Raw genomic sequence first — 17,247 nt, forward strand, 5'->3', positions numbered from 1 at the left:
TGTGTGTGTGTGTGTGCACATGTGTCTGTATGTGTGTGTGTGTGCACATGTGTCTGTATGTATGTGTGTGTGTGCACATGTGTCTGTATGTATGTCTGTATGTGTGTGCATTTATGTCTGTATGTATGTTTGTGAACATGTGTCTGTATGTCTGTATGTGTGTGCATGTATGTCTGTATCTGTGTGTGCACATGTGTCTGTATGTATGCCTGTATGCATGTGTCTGTATGTGTGTGTGTGTGTCTGTAAGTACGTGTATGCATGTGTCTGTATGTACGTCTGTAAGTATGTGTATGCATGTGTCTGTATGTATGTGTATGCATGTGTCTGTATGTATGTGTATGCATGTGTCTGTATGTATGTGTATGCATGTGTCTGTATGTATGTGTGTGTGCACATGTGTCTGTATGTATGTCTGTATGCATGTGTCTGTATGTGTGTGCGGCATGCATTTGTCTGTATGTGTGTCTGCATGTGTGTGCATGTGTCTGTGTGTATGTTACTTTTAATCCGGACCCCCCTCCCATTCTTATACCATCAAAACTGCTTTTGTATGGCTTGTGTGTGATATTAGCCAGGACTGCTGCTCCTCTGAAAAGCAATCCATGCACAGATCTCTTTTCAGAGGCATTTGAATGGCGGAAAAGAGGCATTATGTTGCCTCCTCACCACTTGTTTTAAGCCAGTAAATGCAACATCTGTGTGGCTGCGTATTGTGTGTAGGGCAGCCCAATAATTTCAAGGGACTTCCCTACCCACAAAAATGCAGGGAAAGAAGTTCCCAAGCTTTTTTTTTTTTAAATTGCACTGCACCAAAGGCACCCTACATTTTCCAATGTGTGGGGTACCATTAAGAATTAACGGTACCCCCTAAAGTGCAGAACATTCGTCTGTGTGTTGAGAACGAGCGCGACAAAGGCAAGAGAATTCTTGTTGGGTCGTGTATTAGTGCTTGGATGGACACACTTAGACCGAATTTTCAATGGTTCAAAGAATGTCAGGCAAAATGGTCGGCCCTCACGCATGTTCACTTCATCAAATCTGGCCCTCTTTCAAAAAAGTTTGGACACCCCTGATCTAGGCTTACCTGTAGGTCAAAGTGGTTTGTAAGATTAAGGCTTACCTGTAGGTCCAAGCAATATCTCCTAAACCTATATGGTTTAGGAGATATTTGCCCGAAAATGGGCACCGCTGTCTACGGCGCATGCGCCGTAGACAGCGGCGCGCAGGCGCACTAAATGCGGCAAGTCCAAGAATGGATTTGCCTAATTTGTCGACTCCCGTGCGCATGCGCGGGAGTGACGTCATCGCGGCTTCGCCGAATGGCAGCGGCGGAGATGCAAGAGGCGACTCCCGTGCGCATGCGCGGGATGAAGGTCATCGCGGCTTCGCCGCTGTCATTCGCCGGAGCTGCGAGACGCCACCAGCAAGATGGATGCGGCGGACTACAGGGGACAGCGGCGACTTCGCTGGCTCCTGTGTCAGGTAAGTGACACATAATGAGCTACTATGCGATGCATAGTAGTCCATTATGCTTTACCTTTGCAGGGAAAAAAAGAGGAAGTAAACCCATCAGGGTTTACTTCCTCTTTAAAGGAGTTGTAAAGGCAGAAGTTTTTTTTTATCTTAATGCATTCTATGCATTAGGGTAAAAAAATTCTTCTGTGTGTAGCAGCCTACCCACCATCCCCTAATTACTTACCTGAGCCCCATCTCTCTCCAGCAATGTCCATGAGTTGTCTTAGCCATCTGCTACTCACTTTCTGATTGGCTGAGAAACAGCAGCGGCACTATTGGCTCAGTTAGCCAATCAGAAGAGAGAGGGGGCAGGGCCAGGCTGGGGCTCCGTGTCTGAATGGACACACAGATCTGTGACTCGGCTTGGGTGCCTCCTTAGCAAGCTGCTTGCTGTGGAGGCACCCGACAGGAGGGAGGCGCCAGGGGCAGTGACAAGGCACCCTAGAAGAGGAGAATCTGGGCTTTTCTGTGCAAAACCAACTCCACAGAGAAGTTTAGTAAAACATGTTTGTTATTTAATGCTTTGTGTTATTGTACACTTAATGGTCTCTTCATAAAAAAATTGCTGTGCAAATGTCTCAGCATCCACACAGCTATAGCAAATAACCTATGTTAACCTATAACCATAATGTGTCTGATAGGGGTAGTTTATAAAAAAACTACATTATTTTCACTATAAAGAGCTGACAACAGGGGTCAAGTCCTGGGGAAAAAAGTGTGGGAACTCCCACCCAAGATCCACTCCTCCACCAAAAAAAAAAAAAAAAAAAAAAATGATACGCTCATATGCACAAACGCTTCAAAAGTGTTATTTTTCATCCAATTTTCGTATTGTGTGTATGAAGCTTAACTGTTAATACATAAAAAAAACAATCGTCAATAAACATAAATACGGTAATTCTCTGAATAATCAGCATTCATTCAATTGTGCTTCCATGCAAATGTGAACATCATGTTCTGATCTTTATTGGGGAATGTTATTTTGTATATAGAGTGTTTATGTGATGAGTTTACACTTTTCATTGAACAGAGTTTGGATAACACAGGGTTAAATGGAAAGGTCATAAATAAACTGCACATTATCTGGACAGAATGCTTAGGGAGATAGTGATGTGTTCCTGCTTAGGAGATGTATGTTAGCTTGGGGGGCTGCAAACTCTTCAGGGGCTCCAACACACACTCGCTGCTATTCCAACCCTTCACATATTTCCACATAAACTTCCCTCCTGGCATTAAACTTTGCCAGGTATTGTGCCCAGCTTACCACCCCAAACTGATGTTCCTCCCTCAGCTCACCTCTCTCCCTGCATGTCCTGTGAGCAGAATAGCTGTGCTCCTCCTCTGGGTTCTCTCATCATATGGCACTGAAGATAGAGGAGGGTGGGATTCAGTGGGACACACAGAGCAAGTATGCAGGAGACTGGGGGGGGGGGGGGACAGAAAATCAGAAGGGGCCGGTGAAGAGGAGCACATCACGAGAGGTCTGACTAAATACAATCTCTTAGCAGCAGGGACCTGATCTACCCGTCAGCTAGCTGTGATTGCGGAAGCTGTCATGGGGCCCCCTACTGGCAATGCCTGAATGGTCAGGTTTTCGGCACTTACTATTGCGAGCTGTGTTGGCGGCTGCTGGTGTAACACCTGCCACACAGCTCACATACTTCAAAGTCTTGCAGGACATGGCTGCCAATGGGAACTGAGTTCCTGCTGTGGAAAAAGTACAGGAACTCCGTTCCCATGCGTTCCCGCAGGACTTGAGCCCTGGCTGACAATCATAGGAAATAACCATATTAGACCTTTATGGGGATTATTTGTGTTGGCTCTGCAGATGCTGAGCCATTTGCACAGCAATGTTTTTCAAAAATGAACCACTTAGATTGCTAAAGCATTGTTTTTTTGTTTTATATTTATAATATTTCCCAGACAAAGTACGTGAGGAAATAGATCGGGTTATTGGACAAAATCGCATCCCAAACATTGAAGACCGGAGCAAAATGCCGTATACGGATGCTGTAATCTACGAGATCCAGAGATTCAGTGATATTCTTCCAGTTAATGTTGCACACGTAGTGACAAAAGATACCAACTTGCTCCCTGTTGGTGGTTTGCATGTGGATTTTGTGATCTCAAGTGGAATTTTGAACTAAAGTGGGGAGTTAATAACCAGGAGTTGTGCTTTTGACTGCTTCTGCTTGCAAGTGTTGTTTTTAGGGGTGTTTTTATCTATTTTTCCCCTCCTTTATTTGCTAGCAGTTTTTAAAAGACCTTTTTTCTGTCACTTTTTAAACAGCATTTTTTTTTTCTCTCTTTCTTCCTGCTAATTGAGGGGAGGGGTTAATTGTTCTCAGGTGTATAAAGGTAGGTATACAAACTCCCCAAAGAGCTTGCTCCCTGTTGGTGGTTTGCATGTGGATTTTGTGATCTCAAGTGGAATTTTGAACTAAAGTGGGGAGTTAATAACCAGGAGTTGTGCTTTTGACTGCTTCTGCTTGCAAGTGTTGTTTTTAGGGGTGTTTTTATCTATTTTTCCCCTCCTTTATTTGCTAGCAGTTTTTAAAAGACCTTTTTTCTGTCACTTTTTAAACAGCATTTTTTTTTTCTCTCTTTCTTCCTGCTAATTGAGGGGAGGGGTTAATTGTTCTCAGGTGTATAAAGGTAGGTATACAAACTCCCCAAAGAGCTTGCTCCCTGTTGGTGGTTTGCATGTGGATTTTGTGATCTCAAGTGGAATTTTGAACTAAAGTGGGGAGTTAATAACCAGGAGTTGGAAACAGGAGTTAAGACAGGAGTCTCTAACCTGTAAGTAACATCTTAAACTTCATTTAAGTAATTGTATTGTAACTGGGAAATGAGTGATAGCAGGGTTGAAGGTTTTGCTCAGTGCACAGTGTGCCACATGTATGCAAAACTGGTGCAAGAGCTCCAGGATGCATACCGCTGTGACAGATGTGAGCAGGTTGCCCTTCTAGAAGCTCGCATTAGAGATCTGGAGGAGCAAGTTGCAACACTGGGTGGAAAGGACAACCTTGAAAGGGGTCCTCTGCTCGCTGAGCAGGTGGTCAGTAGGGTTGATGTGGAGGGTGGAGGGGCAAGTCAGGATTATCACGTAGGAAGATGGGTTAATGTAGTTAGAGGGAGTGGAAGGGGCTCGCAGAAAAGGAAGGTCAGTCCTGTGTTTGTGCATCAAAACAAATTTGCCGAGTTGGGTGAAAATGTGGAGGTGACAAACACAGAGGTGGCAGCCCTAGATGTCACTGCTCCCCCTAACAGCCGGGAGAGCAGCCCATCTAGTAGAGGAGGTGAGGGGAGTGCAGAAAGGCCTAGACAGTTGGTGGTTATAGGGGATTCTATAATCAGAAGGACTGATAGAATAATTTGTCGCCAGGATCGCCTCAACCGAATAGTTTGCTGTCTCCCTGGTGCTAGGGTTCGGCATGTGGTGGACCGGGTGGATAAATTACTGGGAGGGGCTGGGTATGACCCAGCAGTCTTGGTCCACGTTGGAACCAATGACCGTATACATGGAAGGTGGAGGCTCCTCAAGAATCAATTTAGAGAACTAGGCTGCAAGTTGAAGGGAAGGACCTCCAAGGTGATATTCTCTGAAATATTGCCTGTGCCATGCGCAACACAGGAAAGGCAGGGGGTGATTAGAGAGCTGAATGCATGGCTAAAGACCTGGTGTAGGGAGGAGGGATTTGGGTTTCTAGAGCACTGGGCTGACTTTTCATTGGGGTGCAACCTATATGCTAATGATGGTTTGCACTTGAATGGAAGGGGGTCTGCTGTGCTGGGGAAGAGGTTTATGGGAAGGCTGGAGGAGTATTTAAACTGGGTTTGAGGGGGGAGGGTGAACCAGAAGTACATTGGGCAGACAGGTCAGTTAGGGGTCAGACATTAATGGAGGGTGGAATGGGGATAGATGGGGGGTGGGATATGGCAGGTGTCAAGAAATTTCCCATGTTGCAAACAGCCATTGAAAACTATAGTGCAATTTGTACTACTAAAAATAATATGAAAAACACCAGAGCAAAATGTAATAATGCATTAAAGTGTTTATTCACCAATGCCAGAAGTCTGCCAAGCAAAATAGGTGAGTTGGAAGCTGTGGTGCATCAGGAGAGCTATGATGTAATCGGTATTGCTGAAACTTGGCTTCAATCCTCACATGACTGGGCTATTAATATTCCAGGCTATGCACTCTTTCGGAGAGACAGGGTAAAAAGGAAAGGTGGCGGGGTCTGTCTCTATGTGAGAAGTGATCTCAAAGCAAGTGTGAAAGAGGACCTGGTGGATGGAGAGTGTGATGAGTCCGAAGCATTATGGGTGGAACTGCATTTAGATGGGGGTAGTTCAAAGTTAATCGTTGGAGTTTGTTATAGACCACCCAATGTGAATGAGGAGGTGGAGACTCAGCTCCTTGCACAGATGGAAAGGGCTGCAAGGGCTGGGACAGTGATAATAATGGGGGATTTTAACTACCCAGAAATTGACTGGAGTAATGGCACTGCTGGGACAGTTAAAGGGCAAAAAATGATAAACCTATTACAGGACAATTTTATGGTCCAGTTTATTGAGGCCCCAACTAGGAATGAAGCTCTGTTGGACCTGGTAATCTCAAACCATGCAGAGCTTATTACTAATGTCCAGATAAAGGAACACCTGGGTAGCAGTGATCATAACATGATTTCCTTTGATGTTAGCGCTAAACAAGAAATACATACGGGTAAGATAAAAACACTTAACTTCAAGAGAGCTAATTTTCCAAGGATGAGGGCTACTCTCCAGGACTTAGACTGGGAGAGAATATTCGCTTCAATGGGCACAGAACAGAAATGGGAATTCTTCAAAAAGACTGTTGGGGACCTCACTGCAAAGTATATTCCCATGGGCAATAAGTTTAAAAGGCTAAAAACAAAACCTATGTGGCTCACGGCCAAAGTTAAAAAAGCTATAAACTGTAAGAGAAGAGCTTTTAAAAAATATAAAAATGAAGGATCACTAGTGTCATTTAAATGTTACAAAGAAATTAACAGTATATGTAAAAAGGAAATCAAGGATGCAAAAATTCAAAACGAACGACAGATTGCAAAAGATAGTAGGACAAACCCCAAAAAATTCTTCAAATATATTAATAGTAAAAAGGTCAAGTCTGAGCATGTAGGCCCTTTACAAAACAATCTAGAGTTGGTGACTGGGGACAAAGAGAAGGCTAATTTATTAAACACTTTCTTCAGCTCTGTGTACACAAAAGAGCATGGGGGAGCTCATGTCCATAATGGGGGTGGTAGTGACACAGCCCCAAATGATCCACAATGGCTCAAAAGGGATATGGTCCAGAAATACTTAGACAGAATAAAGGTGGATAAAGCACCTGGACCTGATGGCATCCACCCACGGATCCTAAAAGAATTGAGCTCTGTAATTTCAGAGCCATTGTATCTAATTTTTAGGGACTCATTAATGACGGGAATAGTCCCACTGGATTGGCGCAGGGCGAACGTGGTGCCTATATTTAAAAAGGGATCAAAGTCTTTACCAAGTAACTATAGACCTGTTAGCTTAACTTCTATAGCTGGGAAGATACTGGAGCGTTTAATAAAAGACCACATCGACGAGTTCTTGCTGAACAATAACACTTTAAGCAACAGACAGCATGGATTCATGAAAGACAGAAGTTGTCAGACAAATCTGATTTCTTTTTATGAGGAGGTAAGTAAAACCTTGGACAGAGGGGTGGCGGTGGACGTGGTATACTTGGATTTTGCAAAAGCATTCGATACAGTTCCGCACACATGGCTCATGTGTAAGGTAAAGTCTACAGGTTTGGAAATATCAGTTTGTAAATGGATAGAAAATTGGCTAGAAGACAGAATTCAAAGAGTCGTGGTTAATGACTCTTACTCTGAATGGTCTAAGGTTATCAGTGGTGTACCCCAAGGTTCAGTGTTGGGACCCTTACTTTTTAACATCTTTATAAATGATATTGGGTCTGGCATCAAAAGTAATATTTCTGTCTTTGCAGATGACACCAAGATATGCAGTGGAATAACGTCTTTACAGGATGTCTCCAATTTACAAGCCGACCTCAATACACTGTCTAATTGGGCGACTATGTGGCAGATGAGGTTTAATGTTGATAAATGTAAAGTTATGCACTTGGGGCCTAAGAATATGCATGCATCATACATGCTAGGGGGAGTACAACTGGGGGAATCCATAGTGGAGAAGGATCTGGGGGTTTTGGTAGACCATAAGCTCAATAACAACATGCAATGCCAAGCTGCTGTTTGCAAAGCGAGCAAAGTCCTTTCTTGTATTAAGAGAGGTATGGACTCCAGAGAAAGAGATATAATTTTGCCCCTGTTCAAATCATTAGTAAGACCTCACCTGGAATATGCCGTTCAGTTTTGGGCACCAGTTCTCAAAAAGGATATCGGGGAACTGGAGAAAGTGCAGAGAAGGGCAACCAAACTGATAAGAGGCATGGAGGAACTCAGCTATGAGGAGAGATTAGAGGAACTAAATTTATTCACTCTTGAGAAAAGGAGATTAAGGGGGGATATGATTAACATGTTCAAATATATTAGGGGTCCATATAGTGAACTTGGTGTTGAGTTGTTCTCTGTACGGTCAACCCAGAGGACACGGGGGCACTCTTTACGTCTAGAGGAAAAGAGATTTCAGCTTCAAGTACGGAAAGGTTTCTTCACAGTTAGAGCAGTGAAAATGTGGAATAGACTCCCACCAGAGGTGGTTCTGGCCAGTTCAGTAGATTGCTTTAAGAAAGGCTTGGATACTTTCCTGATGGTACATAATATAACTAGGTACTAACATAGGTAAAGTTGATCCAGGGAAAATCCGATCGCCTATTGGGGGATCAGGAAGGAATTTTTTTCCCCTGCTGTAGTAAATTGGAGCATGCTCTGCTGGGGTTTTTTTTCGCCTTCCTCTGGATCAATTGTGGGCATAAAATTGGGTATCTGGATTGTACGATTATTTTTTATTTTATTTATTTGTTTTTAAGGTTGAACTGGATGGACTTGTGTCTTTTTTCAACCTGGCTAACTATGTAACTATGTAACTATGTAACTATGTAACTTTAAGGGATATAACATTCCTAAGGTAAGGGTTTGCTCTATGTGAAAATATTTTTTTTTTTAACTTTTCTCATTGATGTAGTCAATTCCATTGAAAAAAATGTAAAAAAAAAGTACAATTATTAGTCTAAATATGAAATTATTTCCCTGATGGGGTTCCCAAGAAATCCTTCAAACTGATCACATATATAATTCTAGCTGCTAGGATAACTATAGCTAGATATTGGAAGCAGTCGATGGTTCCTCTTGATTCTGTAAAACTTAAGCTTAACTGGATTATGGTCAATGATAGACTCACCTGGACCCTTCGTAATAATTCCAAGAAATTTGACGTGATTTGGGATCCGTGGATCAAATATATTTCTCCACTGTGATTTGCCGCTGGTTGACCCTCCCTCTCTCCCTCTTTTTTTCTTTCTTTTCCTCTTCTTTTCTTCTCTCTTTCTTTCTTCTCTATATTTACTGTCTAACAAGATGTTTTTTATAATTTGAAAAAAGGTCAGGCACAACTGCGGACGTTCCTAGTGGAAGGGGGGTGTAGGGGAGTTCTCCCCCCCTCTTTGTTTTTCTTTTTTTTCTTTTCCCCCCTCTGCTTTGCTCCGTTTTCTGTTCTGTTATTATTCTTGACAATATGGATATCAAAGGTTCTTTGGACAAGATCCAAATGGGTCTAACAGAGGGTGGGACATGCTCGTAAATTTGATTGGTGGAGCACCATACTTTTTTGAGCTACTCTGTAATGTGTAATCTACCATTATACTGATTACGTTTAGCCCATTTGACTTATGGTTTTACGTTCTCATGTTTTACTGTTGATTGACCCGGCTGCTGTGTGGGGTAAGGGTCATATTTTTCAGATTTTACTTGTTCATTGACCGTATTACTTGTGAAATTTTCTTACTGTCTCACCTTGCATTATAAATAAAAACATATTGAAAGTAAATATGAAATTATTAACCACCTAAAGTCCAAATATTTTCACCCCCTTCCAGTTCAGGCCAATTTGCAGCTTTCAGCATTGTTACATTTTGAATGGCAATTGCTCGGTCATGCAACACTGTACCCAAATTATATTTTTATCTTTTTTTTTTCTTGGCAGATAGAGAATTCCTTTGGTAGTATTTAACCACCACTGTGTTTTTTATTTTTTTTTTGTTTTTTTTTTTTTTGCTGTATAAGTGACAAAATACTGAAAATTTTGAATAAAAAAAGTTTGCAAATAAATAATCTTTCATTATGAATTTAGGCCAAATGTATTTTGCTACATCTTTTAGGTAAAATTAACTCAAAAAAGTGTATATATTTTTTAGTTTGTTTTAAAGGTATAGAACCTACAAGCTATAGTATAGAATATATTTGAAAATTTATACATTTTGATGTACTGACAGCCTCATCTCATATTTTGAGGCTCTAAAAAGCCAGCATAGTACAAATACCCCCTAAACTAACCCTTTTTTGGAGAGTAGACAGTCTAGGGTATTTTAAAAAGAGGCATGGTGAGTCTTGTGAATTTGTCTTTTTTTTTTATTTATTTTTCTTGAAATTGCAGTTTTTTGAAAACTTAGAAAACAAAATAAATTACACATAAGGTATGGATCTAATTTCAACACTGAAGAAATTACACTTTGCTGTAAAGTAGTGAGTGTGCAGCTTGTATGACAGTGTAAATTTGCTGTCCCCTCAAAATAACTCAACACACAGCCATTAACCACTTAAGGACCGCCTCACGCCGATATACGTCGGCAGAATGGCACGGCTGGGCACAATCACGTACCTGTATGTGGCTCTTTAAGTGCCCAGCCGTGGGTAGGGAGCTCACCGCTGGTGGCGCGCTCCCGACCCGGTCCTGTGCTCCGTGACTGTGGCCGTGGGACCAGCGGACCCGATTGCCGCTGGTGTCCCACGATCGGGTCACAGAGCTGAAGAACGAGGAGAGGTCTGTGTAAACAAACCTCTCCTCGTGCTTCCTAGTGTGGCTGTCACCGATCGTCTCTTCTCTTTTATAGGGAATAAAAATGCTATAAAACTATCCTCTATTTTGTAAACGCTATAACTTTTGCGCAAAGCAATCAATAATCGCCAATTGCGATTTTTATTTTTTTACCAAAAATATGTAGAAGAATACGTATTGGCCTAAACTGATGAAAAAATATGTTTTTTTATATATTTTTTGGGGATATTTATTATAGCAAAAAGTAAAAAATATTGATTTTTTTTCAAAATTGTTGCTCTATTGTTGTTTATAGTGCAAAAAATAAAAACCGCAGATCCATCGGATTTTGTTGTCGGAATGTCTGACCGTGTATACAAGGGCTAAGAGTTTGTGTCCCAACAGTGTGATTCAGTCTATTGCTAACATGGCATATACATATCCAGAGGCTATGTGTCTTGGGGGGGGGGCATGGACCTGAATCCAAGTAAAACCACCTCAAGGGTCCCCAGGCATACAGCTCACAAAGAGCACCATTCCCCCAAATGCCAGGGCCCATAATCGGTCGTCAAGAGGCTGGCATTCAGTCCCCTCCAAGAGCATCTGTCCCAGCTAGATCTGTCACACCTGTGTTCTCTGCACCCATGGCCAGGACATGATACAAGCAGATCTTACAATGAACTCTGTTGTCATTGGGGTGACCCTGAATTTGATCGGCTCTACAAAATTTGGCCCCTCGTAAACCACTTCACTTTAAACCAACAGTTTGCAGCCTTTTTTACTCCTGATCAAATTGTCTGCATTGACGAGTCCCTGGTTAAATTTTCTGGCCACTTGTGTTTCAAACAGTATCTTCCCAGCAAGCGTGCCAGATATGGGGTCAAGTTGTATAAGCTCTTTGACAGGGCAACAGGCTATACATATAGTTTCATGGTTTACGAGGAAAAAGTCACGTGGAGCCCGAGAACTGCCCAAACTACATAGGGAGTGCTGGTAAGATTGTGTGGGACTTGGTGTAACCCTTATTTGGAAAGGGGTACCACTTGTACGTGGACAATTATTACACGAGCGTGACACTTTTTAGTCACTTGTTTGACCATGGAATTGGTGCATGTGGCACGTGCAATCTAATCGCTAGGGCTTACCCCAGCAGCTTGTAGAATCCCAACTTAGACTGGGGAGAGAGCCTGCTTGAAGTGTAATAATTTGCTTGCAGGGAAGTGGAGGGATAATCAGAATGTTTTCGCTATGTCCTCCCCGCGCGTAGATATGGCCAAATTCAAACATTGACTGGTGTTGTGGAGAAACCCCTCTGTGTCCACAAATACAGCCTAAATATGGGAGGGGTGGACCTCAATGACCAGTTGTTTTCGCCGTACCTAATTGCCCGTAAGGCCAGACGCTGGTACAAAAAAGTGTCTTTATACCTATTTCAATTGGCTTTGCTGAACGCTTATGTGCTATACAAAGTGTCAGGATGAACTGTATCCTTCCTTAAATTCCAGGAAGAGATCATCACAGCCCTTCTGTTTCCAGATGGTGCTGTGGCCCAACTTCCCTATGCAAATGCAGTGAGCCAGCTGCATGAAAGGCACTTCCCAGAAGTCCTCCGTGATACCTCAGGCCAAAGAACACCCCAAAAAAGATGTTGTGTCTGTAGGAAATGCAGATACAGGTGTGACACCCGCTTTTATTGTCCCTCCTGTCCTAACCAACCTGGTCTCTGCCAGGTAAATAAAGTACCAGGCAGAGACCAAGTTGGTTAGTAAATAAAAAAAAATTATAAAAAAGCCAGCGATTAGATCGCATGGTGCCACATGCATCAATTCCATTATCAAACAAGTGACTAAAAAGTGGCACGCTCGTGTAATAATTGTCCATGTACAAGTTGTTGTTTGATTTATCTTCTCTCTCTATTCTCTCTCTATTGTTCTCTATCTATTGTTCTGCTCTGTTTCACTGTATTTTATAACTGCAATGTTTTAATGTTACTATGTTTTATCATGTTTACTTTGCAGGTATGTAGTTCTTTTATACTTTACTGTTTACTGTGTTTTATTGTTAACCATTGAAATAAGTTGGTCCACACTATCCCAGAGACACATTACTGTTAAAGGTACCTCATCCCCTAATAATTCTATAAATATTGTATCCAAGAATAGGAAAAGGGGGGGGGCAGGGGATTTTTTTACGGTACACTATATAAAGAAACAGAGATTTCTTAAAAAAGAATTCATAGCTTTAATATTGGAAATATGTTAAAATTATTTTGGAAAAACCAAAATAGCAAAAATATAATAACAAATACACTTTTTATACAAAAGATTACATGACACAAAGTATAGGGGATCCTGAAAATGTTAGTTGCTGAGAATGATCATGTGTCCTCCCGACATGTTTCGCGTTTTTGCTTCTTCAGGGGAGTATGCAACTAACATGAACATAAACACAAAAAAAGGTTTAAGAATACAGAAAATACATTTATGCCATACAATTGGATACACATAAATTTCAGAACATTAAGTATGAAATTGGTCTCAATTCGCTCAGTCCAAGGAGGTACTATGCTTACCCAGGTATAATCATTCCCGGCATCGCAACCCACAAGCCAATAGATGGTGAAATAGGTGGCAAGAATTGGGTGACAGGATCAAATGCTAAAAACAACCCAGCCCCACGCAGGGCATAGATGGAGGTAGACAAGCGCTACAAAGATCAAAAACAAAATCCAGAGATAAGTACCAAGTTTACAAATCCAGCACAGGTATTGAAAAATGTTAATTTGTAACAAAAAGGGTAACTGATATCAATCCCTAAATTATAAGAGGGAATTGGGGCTAAAAAACAAGCCTCCATAGTAGAACATGAGATACTCATTATCAAAGGAATAAAACAATTGATTTTAATTACGCTTGATTGGTAGCTTGTAAAGAGTGGCTGCTGGGGGTATACTACCTATATACTGTTAAAGAAAGCGAAAGGAATAAAAATTATTTTTACCTGCAGTTAGAGTCAAAGATGGAAGAGTTAATTCCATATGATAATATTGGTGCAGTACAAATGCAACAGATTACAAAGAAAAAATCAATTGATTTAGTGTGGTATTTTGTAAATTACAGAGTGCAGCGGTATGCTGCCACTGCCAGGCTTGCTGAACCTACAAGCAAATAAAAAGAAGGATGAGTAGATATGGGTATAGAAAGATGAGAAACAGTGTTGTAACAGTATGAAGTTCAACTAAAAAAAGTATATTTACCAAAGGGAAAGTCAGCGTGGCGGTGGTATCTGTGCTGAACCTGCACTACAGATGAAGTGACAGCGCTGCCTTTTGTATCCCCCATCCATCGAGCCGGCGTCTGACGTCACCGGCTCGATGCGGACAGCCATAGGTGGAAGCAGTGAGCATGTGCAAAGCCTTCCAAGTCGGCATTTAAACTACCAACCCCATAATGCCTCAGTGCTGACACGAGGTTCATTTGGATACATGCTGATGGAGATAGGGCTATGCTAGCTCTCCGCCCTTAAAGGGGCGGGAAGACACAAGCCTGCATAGAGGGCAGATAAAACGACGATTGTCATGGCTTTTAACCCTTGAGGGGATTACATGCTCCCTTCCACCTCAAATCGGGAGCCGCCTGGGGATATGACCCAGCGGCGCCCTTGGGTGTCCATATGCCCTTGCATACTTGGAGCAAGGGAAGATAAAAAACAGAGGATCCGGTCCCAAATCACAAAATAGTAAGGCTTAGGAATGCGGTGTAGGGAAGGAGGGAAAAAGCAAAGCTCCTCAATGTGGGTGGGACTCATAGAGAGCAACAGAGATCCCCAAGTGTGCAAACCATGAAACCCACCTTGGGCCAAGCGTAGCGAGACATTAAACGGTATATGTTACCTGTACAACGTTAATAGTAATTAGAAATGACATTTTTTGATGTACAGAGATATTTTTAAATATAACATAAACATATCAATAAAGAAAAATAAAAATAAAAATAAAATAAAAAAATAATAAAAAACAAAAAGAAAACCAAATAAATTGGGGAGAGGGTCACTTTCAGGACTCCTCAGGTGAAACTAAACCTAAACATCCAGGCACTTATTCATGCGGGCAATGTGACATGTGTCCTTATATATATAATTCTCGAAAGATCAGACTGCCAAATGGCAACCTGTTTGTTTCGAAATTCCACGTTACATGCTCCACTCCAGGCGTTGTGTATTTGGCCCAATGCCGTTGTGGAGGATTTTACGTGGGTAAAACCAAAAGACTATTTTCTATCCGCATAAAAGACCACATCAAACCCATTCTCAATAAAAAAATTATTACAGCCATAAGCAGGCACATAGGTACCCATCATGCCTTTGACCCCAACTGGATACGATTTTCAGCCCTGGCCCATATACCTCTAAACTCAAGAGGTGGCTCAGTGGACAAGCTTCTCTTACAAACTGAAGCCAAGTGGATCTTTATCCTAAAAGCCACAAAATACCCTGGTTTCAATGAAAATATAAGCTACAGATCTTTTCTATAGCTAATCTCTGTTTTTTGTTTCATGAACCCTCATACCTCAGCTGTGAGCCCCCGTGGAGCCTGGCATGAAGAGAGAGAAGTGATATCCCTTTTTTCCCCTTTTTGTTTATCCTTTCCCCCTTCCCTCCATTCCTCCTACCCTCTCCCCAATTTATTTGGTTTTCTTTTTGTTTTTTATTATTTTTTTATTTTATTTTTATTTTTATTTTTCTTTATTGATATGTTTATGTTATATTTAAAAATATCTCTGTACATCAAAAAATGTCATTTCTAATTACTATTAACGTTGTACAGGTAACATATACCGTTTAATGTCTCGCTACGCTTGGCCCAAGGTGGGTTTCATGGTTTGCACACTTGGGGATCTCTGTTGCTCTCTATGAGTCCCACCCACATTGAGGAGCTTTGCTTTTTCCCTCCTTCCCTACACCGCATTCCTAAGCCTTACTATTTTGTGATTTGGGACCGGATCCTCTGTTTTTTATCTTCCCTTGCTCCAAGTATGCAAGGGCATATGGACACCCAAGGGCGCCGCTGGGTCATATCCCCAGGCGGCTCCCGATTTGAGGTGGAAGGGAGCATGTAATCCCCTCAAGGGTTAAAAGCCATGACAATCGTCGTTTTATCTGCCCTCTATGCAGGCTTGTGTCTTCCCGCCCCTTTAAGGGCGGAGAGCTAGCATAGCCCTATCTCCATCAGCATGTATCCAAATGAACCTCGTGTCAGCACTGAGGCATTATGGGGTTGGTAGTTTAAATGCCGACTTGGAAGGCTTTGCACATGCTCACTGCTTCCACCTATGGCTGTCCGCATCGAGCCGGTGACGTCAGACGCCGGCTCGATGGATGGGGGATACAAAAGGCAGCGCTGTCACTTCATCTGTAGTGCAGGTTCAGCACAGATACCACCGCCACGCTGACTTTCCCTTTGGTAAATATACTTTTTTTAGTTGAACTTCATACTGTTACAACACTGTTTCTCATCTTTCTATACCCATATCTACTCATCCTTCTTTTTATTTGCTTGTAGGTTCAGCAAGCCTGGCAGTGGCAGCATACCGCTGCACTCTGTAATTTACAAAATACCACACTAAATCAATTGATTTTTTCTTTGTAATCTGTTGCATTTGTACTGCACCAATATTATCATATGGAATTAACTCTTCCATCTTTGACTCTAACTGCAGGTAAAAATAATTTTTATTCCTTTCGCTTTCTTTAACAGTATATAGGTAGTATACCCCCAGCAGCCACTCTTTACAAGCTACCAATCAAGCGTAATTAAAATCAATTGTTTTATTCCTTTGATAATGAGTATCTCATGTTCTACTATGGAGGCTTGTTTTTTAGCCCCAATTCCCTCTTATAATTTAGGGATTGATATCAGTTACCCTTTTTGTTACAAATTAACATTTTTCAATACCTGTGCTGGATTTGTAAACTTGGTACTTATCTCTGGATTTTGTTTTTGATCTTTGTAGCGCTTGTCTACCTCCATCTATGCCCTGCGTGGGGCTGGGTTGTTTTTAGCATTTGATCCTGTCACCCAATTCTTGCCACCTATTTCACCATCTATTGGCTTGTGGGTTGCGATGCCGGGAATGATTATACCTGGGTAAGCATAGTACCTCCTTGGACTGAGCGAATTGAGACCAATTTCATACTTAATGTTCTGAAATTTATGTGTATCCAATTGTATGGCATAAATGTATTTTCTGTATTCTTAAACCTTTTTTTGTGTTTATGTTCATGTTAGTTGCATACTCCCCTGAAGAAGCAAAAACGCGAAACATGTCGGGAGGACACATGATCATTCTCAGCAACTAACATTTTCAGGATCCCCTATACTTTGTGTCATGTAATCTTTTGTATAAAAAGTGTATTTGTTATTATATTTTTGCTATTTTGGTTTTTCCAAAATAATTTTAACATATTTCCAATATTAAAGCTATGAATTCTTTTTTAAGAAATCTCTGTTTCTTTATATAGTGTACCGTAAAAAAATCCCCTGCCCCCCCCCTTTTCCTATTCTTGGATACAATATTGTTAACCATTATTTTCTTTGTAAGTACACCATTCAGCTGCAGCACTGATTTATGTATCTTGACAGCAACAGCATTTGCTCTCACGATACATAAATCAGCAACTCCAGCGCTGTAGGAGATGATT

The 17,247-nt window shown here is 41.5% G+C and overlaps 1 protein-coding gene and 2 long non-coding RNA genes across 4 annotated transcripts in view; 2 read left to right on the forward strand and 1 right to left on the reverse strand.

Annotated features, from left to right (window-relative positions):
- The window catches only part of LOC143982832 (cytochrome P450 2G1-like), a 74,957-nt gene that overhangs the window by 53,469 nt on the left and 4,241 nt on the right, over window positions 1-17,247 (forward strand). For both annotated transcript variants that reach the window (XM_077481865.1, XM_077481874.1), the window contains exons 7-8: window positions 3,442-3,602; window positions 8,617-8,643. In XM_077481865.1, the coding sequence (XP_077337991.1) occupies window positions 3,442-3,602; window positions 8,617-8,643 (188 nt within the window). The remainder of the gene's footprint in view (window positions 1-3,441; window positions 3,603-8,616; window positions 8,644-17,247) is intronic.
- LOC143982838 (uncharacterized) lies at window positions 12,776-13,700 on the reverse strand. Its single transcript, XR_013274519.1, has 3 exons — window positions 13,549-13,700; window positions 13,121-13,254; window positions 12,776-12,979 (listed from the first exon to the last, which is right to left on the reverse strand). It is a non-coding gene; the product is annotated as an uncharacterized LOC143982838 (long non-coding RNA).
- LOC143982844 (uncharacterized) lies at window positions 16,114-17,038 on the forward strand. Its single transcript, XR_013274521.1, has 3 exons — window positions 16,114-16,265; window positions 16,560-16,693; window positions 16,835-17,038. It is a non-coding gene; the product is annotated as an uncharacterized LOC143982844 (long non-coding RNA).

The sequence above is a fragment of the Lithobates pipiens genome, unplaced genomic scaffold, assembly GCF_037356315.1.
Source record: "Lithobates pipiens isolate NorthernLeopardFrog02 unplaced genomic scaffold, aLitPip1_a1.2 Scaffold_1, whole genome shotgun sequence".
Lineage (NCBI taxonomy): Eukaryota > Metazoa > Chordata > Amphibia > Anura > Ranidae > Lithobates > Lithobates pipiens.